At 38.4% G+C, this 25,083-nt stretch overlaps 1 protein-coding gene across 3 annotated transcripts in view; it reads right to left on the reverse strand.

Annotated features, from left to right (window-relative positions):
• MSRB3 (methionine sulfoxide reductase B3) overlaps positions 1-25,083 on the reverse strand; it is a 183,385-nt gene that overhangs the window by 69,413 nt on the left and 88,889 nt on the right. For all 3 annotated transcript variants that reach the window (XM_027967480.3, XM_027967481.3, XM_012174611.5), the window contains one exon: positions 8,379-8,407. In XM_027967480.3, coding sequence (XP_027823281.1) covers positions 8,379-8,407 — 29 coding nt within the window. The remainder of the gene's footprint in view (positions 1-8,378; positions 8,408-25,083) is intronic.

Here is a 25,083-nt window from a genome sequence, read left to right on the forward strand (position 1 = left end):
CACCCTTCACCATGTGATTTGGCAGTTCTGCCCACTAGAGGGAAGACAGAATGCTTAACACCTGCATGACAAGTGAGAAGAACATGCTCTTTCCATTTCTTTCCTTTTGGCTTAAACATGCTACGTGCTTGGTCAATGGGATGCTACCCAATCTGCTGCAGAGACTTGAAATGCGCTTGCACAGTGGGGCTTGCCTTCTTCTCCTTTACCATTCATGATAAGACTTGTGAAGCAGACCTGAGCCTAACCTGTGACTAGTTTATGTCAACCAGCTCCCACCCAAGCCGTAGATGTGTGGGCACAAATAAACTACTGTTGCTTTAAGTCACTGCTTCTTATGGTGTCCTTTCACACCTTGTTACTGTGACGATCACTAACTGACAGGCCCAGTGATGATGCAGAACATAATATACTATATTGGTATGATCATTAGTTTAAAGGCTCATCTTTAGATTATTAATAGATAATGTAATCCATAGCCATTAATTTTATCATTTAATCAGAAATAATCAGTGACTACTAACTATCTACCAGAGAATATCCTAGGCATTGGGCTATTCAGGGTATGGAACATTAGCTTCCCTAATAAACAATGGCAAAATTTTAGTGGCCTATTACAGTAAAAGTTTATTTCCCTCTACATAAAGGCCAATGAAGATGTTCTGGGATGAAGAGCTCTCCTGAGTGGATCTCTTCCAAGTATGACTCAGGAACCAAGACTCTTTCCATACTGTGATGCCATCATGTTCAACATATACCTCTGATGTCACCTCAGAAGGGGAAGTGAGATGTGGGAAAGCTTCTTGGATACTTAATCCACTTAGCCCAGAAATGACATATACTCCAGTGGGAGAATTAGTCATATGTCCCCACACAGATGCAAAGGGGCTGGAAACTGTAATCTCTGGCTGAGGAGCCACTTCCCAGCAACAACTCTACACCATGAAAGGGGAAGATAAATCTTCGGTCGTTAGTTAAACATTTCGATCACAGCTGGAGAACAGAACAAAGAAAGGAGATCTCCCAATTTCATTGAATTTTTGTTTATTGACTAATTGTCTCACATCAGATACCAAATTTATAAAGGTGAATAGGACATGATTATTGCCTTCAAAAAAAGTCATAGACTGGGAGAGAAAGAGGAATCCACACAAATAATTATAGCAGATAATAAATGCTATAGTAAACGTAAATACAAGATCCAGTGTTTGTACAGTGAAAGGGATGATGAATTTCTGGGGAGGTGTTAAGGAAGACTATATTTAATTGAGGGGGTGATGCCTGAGCTGAGCCTTAAAAGGTAAATAGAATCTTGCCAGACAGATGGAGAAGTAGCAGGGGATGCTAAGTGGAGACAAAGGTTTGCATCATATAATGGTGCAGAGCCTTTTGCCTTATAAAGTTATGGTATCAAGGGCAAGAGGGAAGAGGAAAACACTGGTATTTACAATGGTAAAACAGCTTCTTGCTTCACATATAAATTTGGAATAACACAAGTTTCTTAATTCGGAGAAGGCGATGGCACCCTACTCCAGTACTCTTGCCTGGAAAATCCCATGGACAGAGGAGCCTGGTAGGCTGCGGTCCATGGGGTCGCGAAGAGTCGGACACAACTGAGCGACTTCCCTCTCACTTTTCACTTTCATGCATTGGAGAAGGAAATGGCAATCCACTCCAGTGTTCTTGCCTGGAGAATCCCAGGGACGGGCGAGCCTGGTGGGCTGCTGTCTATGGGGTCACACAGAGTCGGACACGACCGACGCGATTTAGCAGCAGCAGCAGCAGCAGCAAGTTTCTTAACTGGGCTTCCTTGGTGGCTCACCAGTAAAGAATCTGCGTGCCATTGCAGGAGATGCAAGAGATGCAGGTTCAATCCCTAGGTTGTGAAGATCCTCTGGAGAAAGAAATAGCAACCCACTCCAGTATTCTTGCCTGGAGAATCCCACTGACAGAGGGGCCTAGCGGGCTATGGTCCATGGAGTTGCAAAGAGTCAGACATGACTTAGCAACTGAACAAGAAGAAGAAGTTTACTAATTAGAGCAGCTTTCATTTCAACAAGCACTGCTTTGGAATAATGTTCTCTACAGGAGGACAAGTGCAATCTATGACCTGAGCAAGATGGCAAGTGCCAGAATATATAGAGTACCTAGAGCAGGTAACACAGAGATGGTGATGCTTAAGGAGGCAGAATTCAGGAGAAAAAACACTGAATGATAAATTATCTCTCCTCTCAAAGTCTTTGTCAGGAAGAATAAAACAAATAATGGTAAAAATGATGAATTGGGTTGATCTAATAACTATGTATCACACTCCTTATGTTGCAGAGAATATAGTTTTCAAATCACCCACAGAAGAGTTACAAAAATTAAACACCAACTAGGCCCCAAGATAAAAATCTAGTAAGTACAGAACAATAAACAATAAACAGTTAAAAAGTAATAAGGTCACAGTCTTTGACCACTAAAGCAGTGAAACTGAAAATTACTAAACAAAAGTAGCAAGTAGAAAGTTCGGAAGTTCAAAAAAACACTTTCCTAAATAATCAATGTGTCCAAAACAAAATCAAAATGGCATCTACTTAAAATATGATTTTTTGAAAAAAATCTCGGATTCAGTTAAAGCTTTGATGAAGGAAATTTATGGTTTCAAATGCTTTAATTGCAAATCAGAAGGAATGAAAACACAAAATTTAAGTCTATGACATAATGATTATACATGAAATCCAAGAAAACCAATTGAAAATTATTAGAAGTAAAGAGAGATAAATCTTCACTCAGATTTATCTGCTCCAGCACCTCAGTACTTTGCCACCATGCCCCACTGCTTCCTGGTCTTTAGTCTGTAAAAGGTAAATGAAGGGCTACGTCCCCTCTAAGTGTTTCCACACAATCCCATGAGATTGTTACAGAGGGGGTTGCTTGATTTTCCAGGCCAACCTTGAATATGATCCAGTAAAAGAATGAATTAAAAAATAAAAGTGAAGAGAATGGTATTCACAAACATTTGTCATTGTTCTCTAAGTTAATCTCTCCTAATGATAATCAAATGTGAAATGTCACTCCTTATTAAAAGCTATAGAAAAACTAAACACTAGCCATTAGCATTATTAGGTTGTTCTCTTAAAAGTGTTCTCTTTAAGGTAGAAAGCAGTGAGATGCTTTGAACAAAGTAAAGAAAGGTGAATTTGTCAAAATAAAATATATTAGCTTATATCTAAATATCAAGAGTTCTTTAACACACCATCTGGATCTAAATTTAACCTCGGTAGCCCTTCTCAGCTAAATATGCAAAGAAATTCATGTGAATTTGTATAACAGACCAACCAGCTAAGAGTCTATGAGAGAAGGAATTGTTTCCCCTCTGTCAGAGGCAGAGTATCAGCATCTGGCATGTAGTATGCCTAATAAATATATGTTGAATAATGCCCAAAGACAGACTTCAGTATTCTTACAGAGATTTATATTTTATTTCCTGGCTTTTCACTGTTAAGAGAACCTCAAAAATAAGAAGCCTAAAATAACAAATTGATTTGTAGGAGTGAAATGATAGTCAACATATTCTCACATTTATAAGACCTGAAAATGTTTTCCTTATTAATATTTCTTGAGAAAGGCTTACTATGTTAGGCAGATTGTCTCATCTGCTAATAAACTTTCAAAATTCTAGTTCTATATTCAAATTCCCCATTTTCCTTCAATTTAGTGACCACCGTTAACAACTCACTCTAGTTTTCACCACCCATATGTTTTTGCCTCAAGCTTTAACTGATTATATTCTTTGATTTCCTTTCCCTGGTGTAGACTCCTTTTCAACTACAGATCTTAAAAGCGACACTAGCTGCTTTTTGTTCCTTGGAGCTTTTGAGGGTTGTTTTTTTTTTTTTTTTCTCTCTTTCAGGATAATTATATTCTGTTGTGCCTTTTATTATCGTGCCTTTTAGGATCTCCTAACCTTGTACACTCTTGGACTTTATTTAATAGTGAGCTCTCTCCTCCACTCTCCGCACTAAACCATGCTCATTAGGTTTCTTAATCCTCCATAATTTGCTTTCATGAAATCTTATACCTTTGAGTTGCTGTGTTCTGTGAGCCCATTTCCTTAGTACTGCTATTCCAAGCAGCCCAGAATCAACAACCACTAAACATAAGCTTATTCACTTTCTCAGCCAACATGACTCTACAGGAAAAAAAAAAAAATCTTTGTTTTGAATGTTTATGGACCATGAAACTATACCATTTAACTTGGTATTTCATTTTCTCACCCAAACACTGCCTGAGAAAGTGAGGACCACAAAATTAAGACTCTGGGCAGTCCTTACCATACAGTTTTTAACTTATAGGTTTCATGTTCTTCTTGGTTAGAAAACTACTCTATTTCAATAGAACAGAAATAACAATATCCTGATGTTATGTAGTAGCTAGTAAATTCTAACTATATCTTTTCCTCATATCCAGAATTCAGGAGAAAAGAAAAAACATCTTTTTCCAGTTATTCTGCAAGAGCTCTGCTTTTCCAAATGGGTTGTATTTTAAAAGACATGCTCATGTCACTGAAATTTGACTACGCAGCCAACTTTGATCTTTTCAGCAATTCATTCTTTGCTTTGTCTTCCGTTCTGCTCATCACTGGCACCTTTGCTGATAGGTATGCACGGAAAGGCCAAGAGACCATATAGTCTGGGTTTTGTTTTAACTTCCTAAGGACTTTGGTTAAATTTTTAAAAACCGACAACAACACACAAAACAAAACCCAACCAAACTTGGTAGTGAATTGAAAGAGTTAATGAAGTTTCCAAAGGTGCCTAGCTTACTCAAGCAAAGTTTATACTTCAGCCCAGTGCACGTTAACTTGTGATTCTCCCCATCCAGATGATAGAAAGCAAAGCCAGTAAGTTCTTTATTTAATTGGTTTGCATCCACACACTGACCTCCAGGGCTCTGTTTACATAGCCTATCATGCAATATGCTCCACAGTTCTCTGCCTCTTTCAAAAGCATGTTTCTCCTGAGATTTGATATATGGCTTTCATGTTTAATCACTACACTAAACTCAATGCTCTGCTTCCTCCAGCATCAACTAACTTCCCTTCTTGGGAGGTGGGGAGAAGAGCACTGCCTCTTGCTACTTCTGAACATAAAAGGAAGTCTGTTTTACTCTGTTAGTAAAATCACCAACTACTCAGGATCATAGACAAGCAACATTAGTACATTAACTAGGAAACAGTATTAAAATGGAACCCTTAAAACTCCTTTAGAAATAAGGTAGGCTGATTGTTCTCAATTGGCAAAGCTAACCTTTAGGTCATTGGGTTATAAACAGAAATGGAGGTTAAACAGGATACAACCCAGTACATAAAGGACAGAGCTAGACGGTAGCTAAAGTTTGCATCAAATTAGTCTTGAGGACAGAACAATTCTGGGGTTCTCAGATTAGAATTAATTCAGCACCTTCTGATTTTTTCTTAACCTTCAGCACATGAATAGAACTTCCAACATCTCCAACTGAATGTGGACACGGTAATGTCAGGATCCTCTCCATAAGAATTTGTATGTGACTCAAATTTCTGAGATAAACAAAAACCTGAGAAAAATAACTGACTTCTTTCAATAAGTCAACACAATTTATAATTTTCAGGTTTTAAAAATCACATGAAATGTATTTCACTTTAAGATAATTCAAGCAAAAAAAGAAAACTGAAACAAAAGGCAAAGTATTGATAACAGCAAAAGCTAGATGATGAATGTGTATGTGCTTACTATACTATACCCTCTACTTTCATATACAGTTGAAAGTTTTTCATTAAAAAATTTTTTTAAGACTTTAAAAGTGCAAAGTTGTTTGTGAATCTGCTTTCATACAAAAAATCTATACGACTTTGATAAGAAAAAATTAAAACACTTCCTAGGCTGATCATTTTGGTATATATTTAAAAACTGACATTTTTCACCATGTTCTGACAATGAAAACTTTCCTTCCTTCTGAATCTCACTCTACAGCCTGAAACTCATTTATACAAACTGCAAATAGGCAGTAAGCTGCATAAGTTGGGTCCTTTACTTGAAGGACCCAAATAAACTGTATACACACACACACACACACACACACATATATATATATATATATATTTACTTTGAAATTCTTTCCTTTATGGCTAGTCATTGACCACACTATTTATTTTTTTAAGAGCTTTTTTTTTCTTAGTAAGATCAGCATCTTTCATTTAAAAATCTTACTTTGTCAGGAACACTGTTACAGTTGTATACAACATTAAACAGAGCTAGTTTACTTTCTGTATTTGATGAACAATAGAGAACCTGAACCTATTAAAGTCATATATTTAATTGTTCCAACATGCTACCTTATTCTAACCAAGATTCGCATGCTATAGAATGCCAAAGAATACATTTCTAGCTTTCTTTGTCATGATTCCTTCTTTTGATATTAAGCTAAAAGAATTTATAAGGAAAAAGAATTACCTGTTTCTTAACTTGAAACCATCTGAATTCTTTCCATGACATATTTAGATTCAAAATTAAAAGAAAAAAATAAACATTTAATCATATTCTCTGTAAGATTTTTCAGAGCACAAAACTTTGGAGCTTTCAGAGACAGGCAGATGTTGTCCATGAAAGATGTTTAAAAAAAATTAAGACTTAGAAAAAATAAGAATCATGAACAAAATCTTTGGTCACAGAGTGAAAGATGTGTGCCTGTACAGATGTTATAACTATTTTCATGATAAATACTAACCTTCACTACAGGAATTTAGCAGCACACTTTAATTTGGATTTGAAAATTTAACATAAATTTTCTAACTTTGACAATAGCTGCCTAATATTTCAGTTTTATACACTATTTCCAGGTTTTGCCTTCAAAATGAACCTAGTGGACTTTTTCATTTTTAAAAGTTATATTCCAGATCCTGTAGGCTAAAACCAGTTTTTGACTTGATTTTTAAGGGATTTGACCACAATAAAGCGGAATTTTAGTAAATATTTGATGGCTGATTGGCAATGATAAAAAGACAGGCAGTTTTATGTAAAAATTAATACTCACTTTTTTCCATTTCTCTTTTATTATATTTGAATATTTAAACTATTTTGAAATGACAAAGACTTTTTACCCTATTTTGAATATTTTACCCTATTTTACTCCTATGAATCAATTTTTTTAAAAAAGTCAAAAGAATGGATACAATGCCATCATGCCTTTAGTCTCCACATCATCAACACTGTAAACCAGAAATGTTTACCTTCTATTATCACTGTCACATGTGACTCAGAAGCCTAAGTGCACACAGAATGGAAAGATTTCTGATATCGCAGTTCTTAAATTGGGTGAAATTGTTAACTCAAATGTACAGATGTCATATTTAAAGGGTTTCACATCAAGTTGAAGAAATTCATTAAGCTATACAATAAAAGATACAGTTTTTGAAGAAGAAAAACATATCAGCTCCTTAACATCACTATCAAAAAGTTCAGTCCTTGGTTCCTTTGTGAACATAACAAACAAAAACTTTTTTTTAAGTTAAAACATAGTGGAACTTAAATCAGAGTAAGAATGTTACTTTTAAATTCAATGAGTTATATATATTTTCTGCAAATTATTTTCTTCTGGAATTGAAAATTAATGTTTTTTATCTATAATATTTCAAAAGAGGCATAATTCCTTTGTACTGAACATGAGGTAATTTTTGTCCTTTAATTGTAAACACCATCAGAAACTCTGGAGCATGGAAATCTCAGCTAGTGACATGAGGACACAGTCAAATGTAAGGATTATATAGCTATATTCATGCTTAATGAGAAGAAAACATCCAATAAGGCAGATATGCCACTGTTTGTGAGAATGTAAATTTTGTCTTGACAGAGCCAAAACAATGGCTTAAGGTGACCTTCATTTTCCATCACCCATCTCCCTGGCAAAACAAATCTTAAAAAATTAATTAAGTCATAGACAAATCTCTATTTCTATTGGCTAAAACAGTTTGCTGGATTAAATGTATCTATTACCCATTTATGATGACAAGTCACTTGCAGAGAACCTTCAAATTATTCAGGATTTTTGTCCACTGAGAGAATAACATTCTGTTTTTAGCAATGAGTATCTATGACCTTCATCTTTGCTTTTAAAATGAAACTCTGCAGATATAGAGCCTTTAGTACTTATTTCAGAACCATCGAGAATCCCAAAGTGAACATCTTAATAACATCATTCCAAACAGTCAATAGTCCTGCCTTGAGGTGGGGTTCATGTTTTGAAAAGAGACTGCCTAGTCTGTTTAAAATCAAAATGGTTCTTGATCTGATGAATTACTCCTCAGAGAATAATGTAAATAAAATATACTCAGAATAACATTATTAATATAAACATACCTGAACCGGAGTCAAATTTGGTTTCTGACCTGCAAAGGGAAAGAAATTTTTTACAATATAAAAATCACATTAAACAGTAACTTAAGAGGGGGGAAAGATGTAATAGTAACAGATTTCAGTACATTGGTCAAAAAGTAAGACAGCTTTTTAAAATGCAAATTCATATTTATTTTAACCATTTTAAGTGCATGTATAATCTTAGGTCCTCTAAACATGTACATATCCATAGAGATGGCACAGTATGGAAAAGATATTAACTTTTCAGCATTTTTTTGAGACAGAAGGAGAATAAATTTTGTAAAACAAACAAACAAAAAAGGCAGCCAATCTTTACAGATTAACTTTTCAGTAATATATAAGGCAACTTAAAAAACCCTCAAATTTTAAATTATCCTTTTTACTTATTATTAAAGATTTTCAGTTATTCAAAATCAAGTAATTTTTCACTAAGTTCTTCACAGAGTAAATGAACCTAGTAACCCCATACGTTTAATAAGAAGGAGAAAAAAGAATCTGAGCCCTTGTGGGAACATGATGTTTCAGATATAGGTTAATACTGGTTGTAAATTCAGAAGCCTTTGAAGCTCTCAGTCTGGCTGTGGGAAAACTTCTGTTGGGTAATTACTCTCAAGATGCTGCTGATGTGCTGTCAAGCAGAATTAACCCTATGACTAGGCCTATCTACACAAGCTACTATAAGACAGCATTGTCTATATCTAGCTCTCAAACCAATTAGTGGGCATGCTCCAGTTGGATTTATATCACACATTAACAATCAATAGTATATATGTTCACAGCTGCCACAGCAAGATACAAGAACCGATCAGCAGGAGTCCTGTTAAAGGATGTTACATTGACAGAGAAGGTTTTTTTTTTTCCTGGGGAAATGTAGTTAACTAAGTGGGAAAGGAGATTTCTTTGAAATTACGCCAGGGTACCAAAGCACTTTTGGAAGCGGTGGCTTTCTTTACCTAAATTAGCTTCAAGAAAAGTCATCAAAGGAGGAAGAGGGGGAAGGATAAGCAAGAAACAGGTTCCTTTGACATAAAAATTCGTTCTCAAGTATTCCCAAATAAAGTTTCAGCTGAGGCTTCAACAAAGTCAAAAATCATAAACACAAAAAAATGATTATCACAACCATGGTTATCAACAGCCACCGCTGTAATCCAGGCTCGTATCTATCTCAAACCCTGGCCCCACTATAGTCCTCAGCTCGATCCTTTTCTCAGGTGTCCCTGATTCCTGTTTCAGGTGCAAACCTACTTTTACTTTTTGTCCTCTCCTCTTCTGGAAAGCCTAGCATCATGCCCACTTCTTTGTTTCCCACATCTCTGGGCATAGCTCTAAATGGCAACACTCACCACACATTGCCCTGCTGGTCTCCTTGCCTGTCTTCTCCACTACACTATGCCTTACTAGAGTCCTCAACCACAGCATCAGCCTAGTGCCTGGTGCGCATGCCTATAACAGGAAATGTCTATAAGTCAACAAATGTCTATAAAGGGAAATCCCTGCCTCCCCATGCATCCTGTATAAGAGGTGCTCCTCCTGCTAACATTACATACACTCATGTCCGAAAGGGCACTCTGTCATCTCCCCTGAAACCAGGCTAGAGCAATTGCTCCTTCTTCCTGTTAAATCTTCAATATCTGAGTTTCCCCAGGTTCTTCCTCCCTTATGTATAGAAGAGCTCCAGAATTAACTTAAAACCCTCCTTCAAACCTGTGTCATACTCTTGTTATCCCTTTTTCTTCCTGGCTTTACAAGCGAGTATACTGAGAGGATAGATTCTAACCTATACTGCACATCTTCCTTTCCTGACCTCCCAACATAGTCACTCTGTGAACCACGAGGATCTGTCCTTGCTAAGTTTTCTCAATGGCTTCCTAATACCAAACCCAACAGCCCTGTTACAGTCCCCACTTTGCTAAGCCTCTCTCCCACTAAAATCCTGCCTGAACATTGTGCTGTCACCTCAAATGCCACATGTACTAAACTGAATTCATTTTCTTTTCCCACAAATATAATTCTCTTGCTATATTTCCTATCCTTTTGAGTCAGAAATGTTGATGCTATTCTAGTTTTCTTCTGCACCCCCAATATCTAACTAGTCACCCAAACCTGTTGATTCTACTACCTTCTCCCTCCTCTCTATCCTCATTCTTACCACCTTTAGGCCACCTTTAGGCTTCCCTGGTGGCTCAGCAGGTAGAGAATCTACCTGCCATGCGGGAGACCAGAGTTTGATCCCTGGGTCAGGAAGATCCCCTGGAGAAGAGAAAAGCAACCCACTCCAGTATTCTTGCCTGAAGAGTTCCATGGACAGAGGAGTTTTGCCAGCTACAGTCCATGGGGTTGCAAACAGTCAGACACGACTGAGCAACTAACACTTTGGCTCAATCATCTCATCTAATCAGCTGCCAGGTGTTTTCCAAACATTAATCTGATCACATTATCACCACCACCCAACAACTGAGCAGAGTTTTTCCAAACTTAAATCACAAGTTGACCCATGAGTGGATTATACAACTAATTTAGTGGATTATGACTAGTATTTTTTTACTGAAGTAGAACAGAGACAGATGCATCCCATATTGAGAGCACGTGCAGTTTTGTGTAACTTTTAGGTAGAAGTGCATGCATTTGTGTGCGTGTGTGTTTTCATGCATATGCATACTAGCCAGTTACTAGCCTTACAAATGAGCAAAGAACATCTGCTCTGGCCTTCCTCTGGCTGCACTCTCCTCTCCACCAGGCAAGGAGTCTCTTATTTCCCTGGAAGCTCCAAGTACCAATGTCCTCAGCATTTTCGGCCCAAATGGCCCTGAGCTGGCTTCCTCAGACTCTGTGGATCTTTTACAGGTCAGCTTGTGCTGCTACTCTGTGTGTGTGTCTCCAGCCCAAGCAGTGGCCAAAGGCTGTTCCTTGAAGGAAGGAGCTTGAACCTGAGGGCAGAAGGAAGGGGAAACAAAGAGGGCAGGGCAAAATGCTTTTCCTATTCTTCCACATTCCTGCTCAGAGAATTCTTCATTCAAACCCTCCTGTGAGAGTGGGGAGCTGGGAGGACCAAGAAGCCAGGGGTTGCCACTTAGGCCAGACTGTCACAGTCTTGATGGCCTTGGAACTGGGGGCCTGACTGGTGGGAACAGGGAATGGAGAGTGGGGAGGAGTACAGACCCTGTGGCAGAAGTGAAAGAGTCTCTCCCTCAATGAAGAAGAAAAGAAAGGTGTTTCTCTTACGGATTCCATAACCATTGGAAGAGAAGGCTGAGGGAAGCTTCTCGTCCCCTCCCACTCGGCCTGGTTACCATTACCTCTGCATTTCCCCAGGCTGAATAACCGTCTTTTGCTGGAAGACAAGTTTATTTAAAATCCGCCCTATCCTCGGGCTGCCCTGCCAGTCCAGTGGTTAAAAATCCGCACTTCCATTGCTGAGGCAAAGGTTCAATCCCTGGTCAGGGAACTAAGATCCTGCATGCCCCACAGCTATAAAATAAATTTAAAAAAATAAATTTAATAAAATAAAATTTGCACTTTTTTCAATTACCTGATATCAGTGATTCTACACACTGTTTTCACTGTTTTTGTTACAAGGTTTATCTGTCAAGGTAGGTTAGCAAACTTTTCTAACAGTTTATTGCCTTGACTTATAACTTTTAAATAATTAGCTGTATTGTATCCCCACTTGTCCTCCTGCCCAGGCCCTGCATATGTTGGGGCCAGGACTAGTAATGAGCCACCATGTAGAAAAGTATGTCTTACAATGGGTCACAGACGAAAACATTGAAAAACGACTGACCTAAGGACGCCAAGTTCACCTCCTCTGCATGCGGTATAAGGGGCCCACCATGATCTGGTTCTCCTGCCTCACCTGTAATCCTGCCTCAAATCCACCTCTAAACTGCAGCCTTCACTCTCACTGAATCCAATTGCCACGTTATTTCACAGCCTCCATCCAGTATCCTCAGTTTAGAACACCTTTCCTCCAGCTCATTGCTGACAAATGTTTACTCCATAGACTCGCCTCAGTCCTGGCAGCAGCCTGCCTACCCCCGTCTCCCCCTAGAGTTTCTTGCTTACCTTCAGTAACTCCATAGTTTGAGTCCTGGCACAGCAAACTGCCTCCCGCCCCTGCTGCTCCCCGGCTATGTGGCACTGACACTAAGCCCAGCAGGGTCTCTTCATGTCCCCAGCACTGAGCACAGCACCTGGTATCTAACAGTTATTAAACAGGTGTAGCAGGGGACTTCTCTGGTTGTCCAGTGGCTAGGACTCCATACTTCCACTGCAGGGACACTGGTTTGATCCCTGGTCAGGGAACTAAGATCTGCTGTGCCAAAAAAAAAAAAAAAAAAAAAATTCTTGAACTGAATAAAAATGAAAATATAACATATCAACTTTAAAAATTATATGGGAAAAGTGACAATTTTTAAAATGTGTAGCAGGAATTAACTTGAACAAATGAATCTGTAAATTAACAGAGGGCCAAAAACAAGATATAGTAACCAAAAACTCTATAAAATGCCTCATTTGCAATATGAAAAATCATGTCAGAAACTGTTATTCCCCAGACCATTTTATCTCCTTCAGAGAAATCTGGTCAACATGCAAAAAATACACATAATGTACAGAGAAACATTTTCAAAAACTAGTTAATGATTTAAGTGTCAGCTTAAAAAAATACTTTCAGAATTCTCAGGCACAGTACTGCACCTTCAAAAAGCCACAACTGGAACTTCCCTGGTGGTCCAGTGGCTAAGACTTGAACTCCCAATGCAGTGGGCCTGGGTTCAATCCCTGGTCAGGGAACTAGATCCCACATTCCAAAACTTAAGATTCTGAGTTCCATAACTAAGACCTGACACAGCCAAATAAATAAACAAAAATAAATATTTAAAAAATCCAAAACTATTCTTTTTATTTTTTTTTATTTTTTAAAATTTTAATATCTTTAATTCTTACAAAACTATTCTAATAATAATTAAAGTATGATAATAAAAGTGAACACTATCAGTTTTAGGGTTAGAGAAAACTGGTTCTATAAGTTAATTTAATTTCTATTGAATTTTACATATACACATACATACACAGAGAAACAAAGCACTCCTCTATCATACTATGGACTCTGATCACCCCTACTCATAAATCCTCTTTAAGAAAGTAAACAAAATATAAATTGTGACATTGTACAGGAGATAGGGATCAAGACCATCCCCAAGAAAAAGAAATGCAAAAAAGCAAAATGGCTGTCTGAGGAGGCCTTACAAAGAGCTACGAAAAAAAGAGAAGTGAAAGTCAAAGGAAAAAAGGAAAGATATACCCATTTCCATGCAGAGTTCCAAAGAATAGCAAGGAGAGATAAGAAAGACTTCCTCAGTGCTCAGTGCAAAGAAATAGAGGAAAACAATAGAATGGGAAAGACTAGAGAGCTCTTCAAGAAAACTAGAGACACCAAGAGAGCATTTCATGCAAAGATGGGCACAATAAGGGACAGAAATGGTATGGACCTAACAGAAGCAGAAGATATAAAGAAGAGGTGGCAAGAATACACAGAAGAACTATACAAAAAAGATCTTCATGACCCAGATAATCACGATGGTGTGATCATTCACCTAGAGCCAGACATCCTGGAATGTGAAGTCAAGTGGGCCTTAGGAAGCATCACTACAAACAAAGCTAGTCGAGGTGATGGAATTCCAGTTTAGCTATTTTAAATCCTAAAAGATGATGCTGTGAAAGTGCTGCACTCAATATGCCAGCAAATTTGGAAAACTTGGTAGTGGCCACAGGACTGGAAAAGGTCCATTTCATTCCAATCCCAAAGAAAGGCAATGCCAAAGAATGATCAAACTACCACACAATTGCACTCATCTCACATACTAGTAAAAAATGCTCAAAATTCCCCAAGCCAGGCTTCAATAGTATGTGAACTGTGAACTTCCAGATGTTCAGTCTGGTTTTTGAAAAGGTAGAGGAACCAGAGATCAAATTGCCAACATCCATTGGATCATTGAAAAAGCAAGAGAGTTCCAGAAAAACATCTATTTCTGCTTTATTGACTATGCTAAAGGCTTTGACTGTGGATCACAACAAACCATGGAAAATTCTTCAAGAGATGGAAATACCAGAACACCTGACCTGACTCTTGAGAAATCTGTATGTAGGTCAGGAAGCAACAGTTAGAACTGGACATGGAACAACAGACTGGTTCCAAATTGGGAAAGGAATACGTCAAGGCTGTATATTGTCACCCTGCTTATTTAACTTATATGCAGAGTATATCATGAGGAACGCTGGACTGGATGAAGCACACGCTGGAATCAAAATTGCTGGGAGAGATATCAATAACCTCAGATACACAGATGACACCACCCTTATGGCAGAAAACAAAGAACATAAGAGCCTCTTGATGAAAGTGAAAGAGGAGAGTGAAAATGCTGGCTTTAAACACAACATTCAGAAAACTAAGATCACGGCATCTGGTCTCATCATTTCATGGCAAACAGATGGGGAAACAGTGGGGACGGTGACAGACTTTATTTTCTTGGGCTCCAAAATCACTGCAGCTGGTGACTGCAGCCATGAAATTAAAAGATGCTTACTCCTTGGAAGAAAAGTTATGACCAACCTAGATAGCATATTAAAAAGCAGAGACATTGTTTTGCCAAGAAAGGTCTGTCTAGTCAAAGTTATGTTTTTTTCCAGTGGTCATGTATGGATGTAAGAGTTGGACTATAAAGAAAGCTGAGTGCCGAAGAATTGATGCTTTTGAACTGAGGTGTTGGAGAAGACTCTTGAGAGTCCCTTGGACTGCAAGGGGATCCAACCAGTCCATCCTAAAGGAAACCAGTCCTGAATATTCATTGGAAGGACAGACGCTGAAGCTGAAACTCCAATACTTTGGTCACCTCATACAAAGAACTGACTCATTTAAAAAGACCCTGATGCTGGGAAAGATTGAAGGTGGGAGGAGAAGGGGACGACAGCGAATGAGATGGTTGGATGGCATCACTGACTCAAGAGACATGAATCTGAGTAAACTCCAGGAGTTGGTGATGGCCAGGGAGGCCTGGCATGCTACAGTCCAAGGGGTCGCAAAGAGTCAGACACGACTGAGTGACTGAACTGACTGACTGACTGAAAATATAGATAGCAACATAGAAAGGGCAAGTGTGAAAAAAGAACTCACATAATAACATACAATACAGGAAAGACAAAGAGGGGTGTTCATTCATTCATTCCAAACACAATCCTTATATGCTTATTTTCATTCATATACTATGCTGGATGGTAGGAATACAAAGATGTATAAAGTAAGGTTATATGAGGTATAAGGTACATGAATATAATTGTGTCTCCACAGAGACACATTTCACTCCTTGATTATATACTTATATCTAAGTTCAAAGCTATTCAACCAGTTCTTTTGGCAACTGCAGAAAGACAATGAATATAGCCCCAACGTTGCTATCATCTAGTATCCATTCTCCCCTTTATTATTTTGGAAATAGAATCTCTGAGTTTTAGATGGGCACATGGCTGCTGAGATAAGACAATTTTTCTTCACTATTTCCCACTTCTCTTATAGCTAGTTTTGATCATGGAACTAAGTTCGTGTCAAAAGGATGCAAGGAGAAGCATTATGAGTTATGCCATTGAAGCAGAATTCTGCACTTCTTCCCACTGGCAGGAACGTCAGTTGTTTCCTGGAGCTAAAGCAGCCATTCCTAGATCATGAGAGAGAAGCGGATAGTGGAGCAACGGCCTTTGGCTGATGGTACACACACACTAGCAGCACCATATCAATCCCAAATGGTTACCATGTTTAAGCCATTATTATTTTGGAGTCTTGTCAGAGCAGCTGTAATAGTATCACACTGGAAAAAAAAAAGGCTTAAACTAAAACTTTTGAATTTTTAAACTTAAAATGTTTTTATGAATTTTAAAACCATAAAAGGCAGATGCTAGGAAAATTTAAGTATCATTATTTTTTAAATAATTAAAATATATAACATATGCATTCTTTTGATAATAAAGTTGTAGATTTTCAAAAGAAGGCAGTTTCAGTCATAGATTAGAGCTCTATAGTCCTGAACAAGTTTATAAAACTACTGTTCTCTGTTTATAGGAAATAACCCAGTATCTGGGCTTCCCTGGTGGCTCATTGTTAAAGAATTTGCCTGTAATGCAGGAGATGCAGGAGATGCTAGTTTGATCCCTGGGTCAGGAAAATCCCCTGGAGGAGGGCATGGTAACCCACTCCAAGGCAATATACTCTTGCCTGGAGAATCCCAAGGACAGAGGAGCCTGGCAGGCTACAGTCCACAGGGTCGCAAAGAGTCGGACACAACTGAAGCGACTGAGCACACACAACCCAGTATCTATGAAAGCTCTATGTGTATTGAAGTCAAGTTATTTTATTATCTTAAAATTTTTACTGTCTCTTATGAGGAATCCATGAAAGTCTCCACTGCTTTCTTGCTACTTTCGATTGTATTGAAAAAATGTAAATGGGACTTATGTTAAGTATATGAACTATAAGTTAATGAAGTCAATGTTTCAAAAGGTTTCAGACAACATGTAGAAGAATGAGAATGCTGTTCATATTATTTTTAATGGGTGTAAACTAAAGATTGTAGCTGCAAAAAGTTATTAGAGGGAAGGAGTAGGAGGGGCAGACTGATTTTTGCCTGTGTATTATATATGGCAACTCCATACCAAGGATTTGGTACAATCCAAGTCTAATAACCTATCCTGTTGTCCCTCATAAAATATAGACATCAGAAATTCCAATGTTTCAGGATCCTACATACAAGGCTAAGAATTTCTTCCTACCCCTACAAGTAATTCAAAGGCTTTCCTCAGACCAGAGGCTAGTAATAATTGCAGTGAATATTTATGCTCCTCTTTCAGTTACATAAACACAGTATGCTTCCTCTCCTTGGAAAGCTCTCTCTTCCTCCCCCTCACCCACTCCAGTATCTCTTAACCCCTCCACCTACTTAACTTCTAAAACTTTCTCCATTATTAGCTTAATTATCAGTTCTTTGAAGACAAGTGGCCAGACTAGATTAAATCCCTAGAGTTTCTACTTTTACAGCACCAGTCACTTCTTTGCACTCATCAGAGTTGTAATTCATTCTACCTTTGTTCATGGAGTTATCTGATCACACTAAAAGAGTTCAATAATTGTGGCAGACACGACCCGTTATGTATGTAATCGCCAGTCGCCCTCTTCTCTAATAACAGAATAGAAGTTCTTGAAGGGTGCTAAAAATGTGACCACCTCAGGACTGAATCATTATTAGGCTTAGCCAACTGTGGCAATTCTAAACTCCTTCTGTCAGTGACTGGTTCAAGGACAGGCGTGGAGGCCAGCTCTGAGCAGTGACAGGTACAGGGAAGCCTGCGCAGGATACTTCTTGGTTAGGTTTTCCCTCATGAAAAGGACTGGGGTGATTTAGGGAGAAAGCCCTTTACCTACACTCTCACTGTTTCCTGCCTTTGAAGTTATTATGTGAGGATATGACACTTAGAACTGCTGTAGCAACCTTGTAACCAGGAGGAAAAGACCAAGAAAACTGTAGAAATGCCAAGCCAGAACTCTGATGTCACTCCGATTTCAAAACAGTCTTTCTCTAGAGTTCCTGCTGAGTTAGAAAGCCAAGTCTGGCATTGTGAGGCCATTTTTGTGTGGGTATTTCTGTTACTTTTAACCCAACATATTCTAACTGATATTGCTACCATAGCAGTACTAGGTCATGAACTATCTACTTACTGTGTTTAAAATTTAGGCCTCTATGTTATATTTTGATATATTTTGTTATATTTTGATAACAATGATGCTGTAAAACACAAAAGACTGATAATATGCAGAAAGAAAACAAAATGAACTTAAATGTTTAAAGACATGTTAGCTACCACAACTGAAAACAAAGAGATAAAAATAAAGGTGCCCATTAACTACATGCCTAATTTATTCACTAAAAAAAAAAATTAAAAAACCAGAAATTTAAAAATGAAACTGATAATCATGAGCAGAAGAGCAAGATAGTTCCTCCTACGTTGTTGTTAGATCTCTGACATGAGCCTGTTACTGAGAATGCTCAGGCTGAGTGCAGCTACAATTCTTCCTCATTTATCACTCTCACTGAACACTGTAATTACTGCAGACAACACAGCTGTATAAATTCCTGCTCCCTATGACACAGTTCTTCTTCCACTGGTGCTGTTTTTGTTCCTCATCTTAACCGGATCTTAGCACTTTCACTGGGATCACTGCCACCTTGGTAATTCAGAGACTTTATACAGCAGTAATATAGTCCATGAACTGCTTAATACTGAGGCAACGATAATGGAAAAGGTAGGCAATGGAGACAGACAGATCAGAGCCCAGTTCCAGGTCTTCCATTTTCTATCCTATGTGATTTTAGAGAAGTTCATCACACTCTATATCTTGCTTTCACTAACTACAGAATAGCAGCAATGTATCTACACTTTAAAAAGTTTTGTATAGGTTAGATGGGCTACCCTGGTGTCTCAGACAGTAAATAATCTGCCTGCAGATTCTGGAGGCAGGATACCTGGGTTTTATCCCTGGGTCTGGAAGATCCCCTGGAGAAGGGAATGGCTACCCACTCCAGTATTCTCGCCTGCAGAATTCCATGGACTGAGGAGCCTAGTGGGCTACAGTCCATGGGGTCACAAAGAGTTGGACATGACTAAGCAACTAACACATACATAGGTTAAATGGTAGGATACTATAAAGTGCCTAGGTCAGGTCCTAGCATGTATGAAAATCTGAATAAAGGGCAGCAGTAAGGGGACTTTCCTGATGGTACAGTGGATAAGAATCTGCCTGCCAGTGTAGGCAGATCGAACACGAGTTCGATCCCTCGACCAGGAAGATCCCCCGTGCTTTGGAGCAACTAAGCCCGTGAGCCACAACTACTGAGCCTGCACTGTGGAGCCTGCGTACTGCAACTACTGAAGTCTGTGCACTCAGAGCCCATGCTCTGCAACAAGAGAAGCCACCACAGTGAGAAGACCAGGCACCGCAACAGAGAGCAGCCCCCACTGCTAGAGAAAGCCCATGCCCAGCAACAAAGACCCAGTGGAGCAAAAATAAGTAGATAAAATATTTTAAAAAGAAGTCTAACTTTAAAACTTAAAAAATGGTAGCAATAGTATTAAAGCTTGTGGCTACAAGTACCAATAGCAGTATTTTAACAAGTGAAAACAAAAACTATACTATAAAAAGAAAGAATGCATTATGCTGATAGATGGGCTTCCCCGGTGGCTCAGCAGTAAAGAATCTGCCTGCAATGCAGTAGCCACAAGAGACAAGGGTTCAATCCCTGGGTTGGGAAGATCCCTTGGAGAAGGGATAGGCTCCCCATTCCAATATTCATGGGTTTCCCTAGTGGCTCAGACAGTAAAGAATCTTCCTACAATGCGGGAGACCTGTGATTGATCCCTGGGTTGGGAAGACCCCTGGAGGAGGGCATGGCAACCCACTCCAGTATTCTTGCCTGCAGAACCCCATGGACAGAAGAGCTAGTGGGCTACAGTCCATACGGTTGCAAAGAGTCGGACACAACTAAAGCGACACAGTAGCACACACGTACTCCGATAGATATCTTACTTGGGATTTTAATATGAGTGCCAAAACCATGTAGAAAAAATGAGAGAACAGCAATAAAATAACTGAAGAAACTGGAAACATTTAAGAGGGAAGACTAATGGAAAATAATATAAATGACTTAATTACACAATAGAGAAATCTTGTGTGTGTGTGTGTTTGCTCAGTCACTCAATCATGTTCAACTCTTTGCAGTCCCATGGAGACTACAGCCTGCCAGGCTCCTCTGTCCATGGAATTTTCCATTAGCTGGGAATAAAGATGGGTTGCCATTTCCTACTCCGAGTGGTCTTCCTGACCCAGGGATCAAATCCACATCTCTTGCATCTCCTGCACTGGCAGATGGGTTCTTTACCACTAGCACCACCTAGGAAGCCCTACAGAAATCTTGAGCGCATGCATGCTAAGTCACTTCAGTTGTGTCCGACTCTAGGCGATCTTATGGACCATAGCCTGCCAGGCCCCTCTGTCCATGGGATCCTCCAGGCAAGAATACTGGAATGGGTTGCCATGCCCTTCTCCAGGAGATCTTCCAGACCCACCAATCGAACCTAAAATTGAATCTTTTGCATCTCCTGATGCAAATCTTATTTGTCCTTAAAACACAAATAAACCATTCTCTAACTAAAAAAGCTGCACAGTGCACTTGAGAGCATACTGGAATACGAATCAGTATTGGATGCTAGTTGGATGCTAGTTCAGCAACCACAAGGTCATTTAACTTATGAGCTGTATTTTTTTTTATTAGTAAAATGAGACATTTGAAATGAATCAATGCTGCTCCACACAAACTACCCCATGGAGAGGTAAGCTATCAAAATTTTTCTGCAGTCTCCAAGAATGAAAAAGAAAAGAAAAGGAGAGTAGAGAGGGTGGAGGAAAAGTGAATATGAGATGATAAAAATTTACCTCTGTAGAACTTGAACATGCAGATGAATAAGACTGAAAAAACAATTGTTAAGGTCATTTTGGCTCCCCAGGTACTATAATTTTCTCTAGGCCATATTGATAACTGCCTTATTTGAATTTCAATATCATTTCCTGTCTGTATGATTTATAGTACTTACATTTAAAATAATCTGTTTCTTGTATATATTTACATCTGTAGAGAGAACAAAGCTTTTAACATAAAGATGCTTTAGCTATTGAGAATAAATTCAAAACACTTAAACTAATAATCAGGGTTAAGAAGAATAGAATATACTTTCACATTAGAAGCAGAATTGTGTCCTCCCAAATTTCATCTGTTGAAGTTTTAAACGCTAGTAATTCAGAATGTGACCAAATTTGGAAATAGGGCTTTTAAGAAGTAATTGAGTTAAAATGAAGTCATTCAAGTGGGCCCTAATCCAGTATGACTGGTGCTCTTATGAGAAAAGGAAATTAGGACACAGACACACATGCGCAGGGAAGGCCATGTGAAGACAGCCATCCACAGGTCAAAGAGAGAGACTGCAAAGGACACCAGCCCTTCCGACACCCGGGTCTCAGACTTCTGGCCTCCAGGACAGTGAGACAATACACTTCTGTTGTTTAAACCACCATCTGTGGTACTTTGTTACGGCAACACTAGCCAACTTCTGTGTGGATCACAATAAACTGTGGAAAACTCTGAAAGAGATGGGAATACAGACCACCTGACCTGCCTCTTGAGAAACCTATATGCAGGTCAGGAAGCAACAGTTAGAACTGGATATGGAACAACAGACTGATTCCAAATAGGAAAAGGAGTACGTCAAGGCTGTATATTGTCACCCTGCTTATTTAACTTATATGCAGAGTACATCATAAGAAATACTGGGCTGGAAGAAGCACAAGCTGGAATCAAGATTGCCGGGAGAAATAACCATAACCTCAGATATGCAGATGACACCACCCTTATGGCAGAAAGTGAAGAGGAACTAAAAGCCTCTTGATGAAAGTGAAAGAGGAGAGTGAAAAAGTTGGCTTAAAGCTCAACATTCAGAAAACGAAGATCATGGCATCTGGTCCCATCACTTCATGGGAAATAGATGGGGAAACAGTGGAAACAGTGTCAGACTCTATTTTTTTGGGCTTCAAAATCACTGCGGATGGTGATTGAAGCCATGAAATTAAAAGACGCTTACTCCTTGGAAGAAAAGTTATGACCAACCTAGATAGTATGCTATCAAAAGCATACATATTCAAAAGCAGAGACATGACTTTGCCAACAAAGGTCCGTCTAGTCAAGGCTATGGTTTTTCCTGTGGTCATGTATGGATGTGAGAGTTGGACTGTGAAGAAGGCTGAGCACCGAAGAATTGATGCATTTGAACTGTGGTGTTGGAGAAGACTCTTGAGAGTCCCTTGGACTGCAAGGAGACACAATCAGTCCATTCTGAAGGAGATCAACCCTGGGATTTCTTTGGAAGGACTGATGCTAAAGGTGAAACTCCAGTACTTTGGCCACCTCATGCGAAGAGTTGACTCATTGGAAAAGACTCTAATGCTGGGAGGGATTGGGGGCAGGAGGAGAAGGGGATGACAGAGGATAAGATGGCTGGATGGCATCACTGACTCAATGGACATGAGTTTGAGTGAACTCCGGGAGTTGGTGACGGACAGGGAGGCCTGACATGCTGAGATTCATGGAGTGGCAAAGAGTCGGACATGACTGAGCAACTGAACTGAACCGAACTGAAGCCAACTTCTACATCCCATTTCTTTTTCTGTCAGCCATTTAGCAACCTGAGATTTCCAATAAAAGCCCCAAACCTAGAAATTAGCTGGAAATAAAAATGTCTACAGATTTTATACACTTTAACCCATTTCAGGTACAAAATATATTTGATTTACATATTCTTCCTTAGTATTTTTAACCATTTTCTGCCAAAGTGTTTTATTGCATTGTGATCATTGGGCAGCTGCTTCTTCACATGAGCAGAGACCACCAGTAAGCACAGCAGATGATAATCAATGGGCTCTTTGTCTTTTTATGTCACTGTGGGAGGATGATTCCACTGGTTCTGCTTGGTCCTTTGACACTGACACTGTATACATACTTGTCATATGCTCTCTGGAGCATGAGGTAGACTTGGGGGCGTAGTAAAGTTTATTGCTCTACATCAGTTTTACATATATTATTTGTTTTCTTATTTTCCCTAGAAATTCTCTTTTCTGTCCTAGGTTGTAATGAGAAAAAGAATGACAGAATTTTGTGACTAGAAGATTAGTGATAGACACAATAATTGACAGATCCTAAAATTTTAGAGAGACAACAAGAGAAATTCAAATAAGAGCAATCCATGGTTGACTTGTATAGACTCTAGACATATCAACGGCCCCTGAGAAGGTCAACTGTAGATGATGAAAAGATAAAAGAGGATCAACCTCTACACTTGACAGAATTCTATAGGAGTTCCTTAAAGGGACAAGCTATATAGTTCATTAGAACCTAACTGTATTGTTGTTTTATAATAGCTTTAGTTATTAAAAATATTTTAAAATTTGAGTAATATTAAGTGATAGCTACAAGTCATAAAATAATCATTTAATTTTCTGTTTAGAAAGACATGAGTATTATGTATTATATATAATTCTGTTTAGTAAGACATGTGAGTGTAATAATTATATATAATCATTTGATAGAATTATATTTTAAAAATCACTAGTTAATAATCTCAGGTTTAAAATAGATGTTTTAGTTGTCTAAGCAATAAGTTAATCCAAAGCCCTTCATTTCTTAGATATCACGGTACGCAAACAGAAGAAGCAACACAAAATTGGAAGAGAAAAACCTAAATTAAGAATAAAGAGATCATGGAGAAAAAGATCTGATTTCCAATCTTAAGTTTACTCCTTGTTTCTACAAAATTCTGAAATAAGTCATTAGAATTTAAAAAATCAGTTATGTTTTCCATTTGTAAAGACAGTATCTGATACTCAACTATTGGGTATGAGATCACCTACAAGGATGCATTATACAACACAAGGAATATAACCAATATGCTGTAATAACTGTAAACAAAGTGTAACCTTTAAAAATTGTATAAATTTTTTAAAGTAATAATACCTGCAACTCCATACAGTTCTTTAGAAAAAAATTAACAATGTATGAAGCACAGGAAAATATTATAGGAATGAATTTTCCTTGAGAATTTTAGGATTACACAATTCAGTAACTAAGCTGAGTATAGGAACTAATCTTCATTAAGAATCTTAAATTCATCCATCATTTCACTTTAAAAAATTTAGCATTTCTAGTTGGAGAAATTAAAACTCAAGGAAAACTTTCAAGGGAAAAATGGATGATAAAACCATTGATCCTTTTTTCCATTCATCCACTAAACATATTTATTGAGCACTGACCATGTACAGGTATTGGTCTAGGCTCTGGGATATAGCAGAGACTAAGAGAGACAAAGTTCTTGCTCTCATAGTGCTCATATTCTGGTAAAGAGAGTCAGATAGCAAACAACTACACAAGTTAGGTGCTTTTTCATAGAGGCCGAAATAAAGCGTCTTCTGCAGTAAAATCTAGTGGGTATGGGGTAGAGTTTAGGGGTGAGGTTGGGGGGAACTATTTTAAATAAAGTGGTCAGACCTAGAGATTGTCATACTGAATGAAATAAGTCAGACAGAGAAGAAATTTCAAATGACATTCGTTATATGTGGAATCTAAAAAGAAATGATACAGGTGAACTTACTTACAAAGCAGAAAGGGACTCACGGACTTAGAGAACAAACGTGATTGCCAGGGATGGGGAAAGATGAGGGGAAGGGATAGCTGGGGAGTTTGGGATGGACATGAACACACTGCTATATTTAAAATGGATAACCAGCAAGGTCCTACTCTATTATACAAGGAACTCTGCTTAGTATTATGTGGCAGCCTGGATGGGAGAGGAGTTTAGGGGAGAATGGATACATGTATATGTATGGCTGAATTCCTTCGCTGTTCACCTGAAACTATCACAACATTGTTAATAGGCTATACCCCAATACAAAATAAAAAGCTTTTTTAAAAAGAAAGTAAAGTAATAAATAAAGTGGTCATAGATATGCTTTAGAAGGATAGGACATTTCTGCTGGCACCTAAAGAAC

This window comes from Ovis aries, chromosome 3 (assembly GCF_016772045.2).
Source record: "Ovis aries strain OAR_USU_Benz2616 breed Rambouillet chromosome 3, ARS-UI_Ramb_v3.0, whole genome shotgun sequence".
In the NCBI taxonomy this organism is placed as follows: Eukaryota; Metazoa; Chordata; class Mammalia; order Artiodactyla; family Bovidae; genus Ovis; species Ovis aries.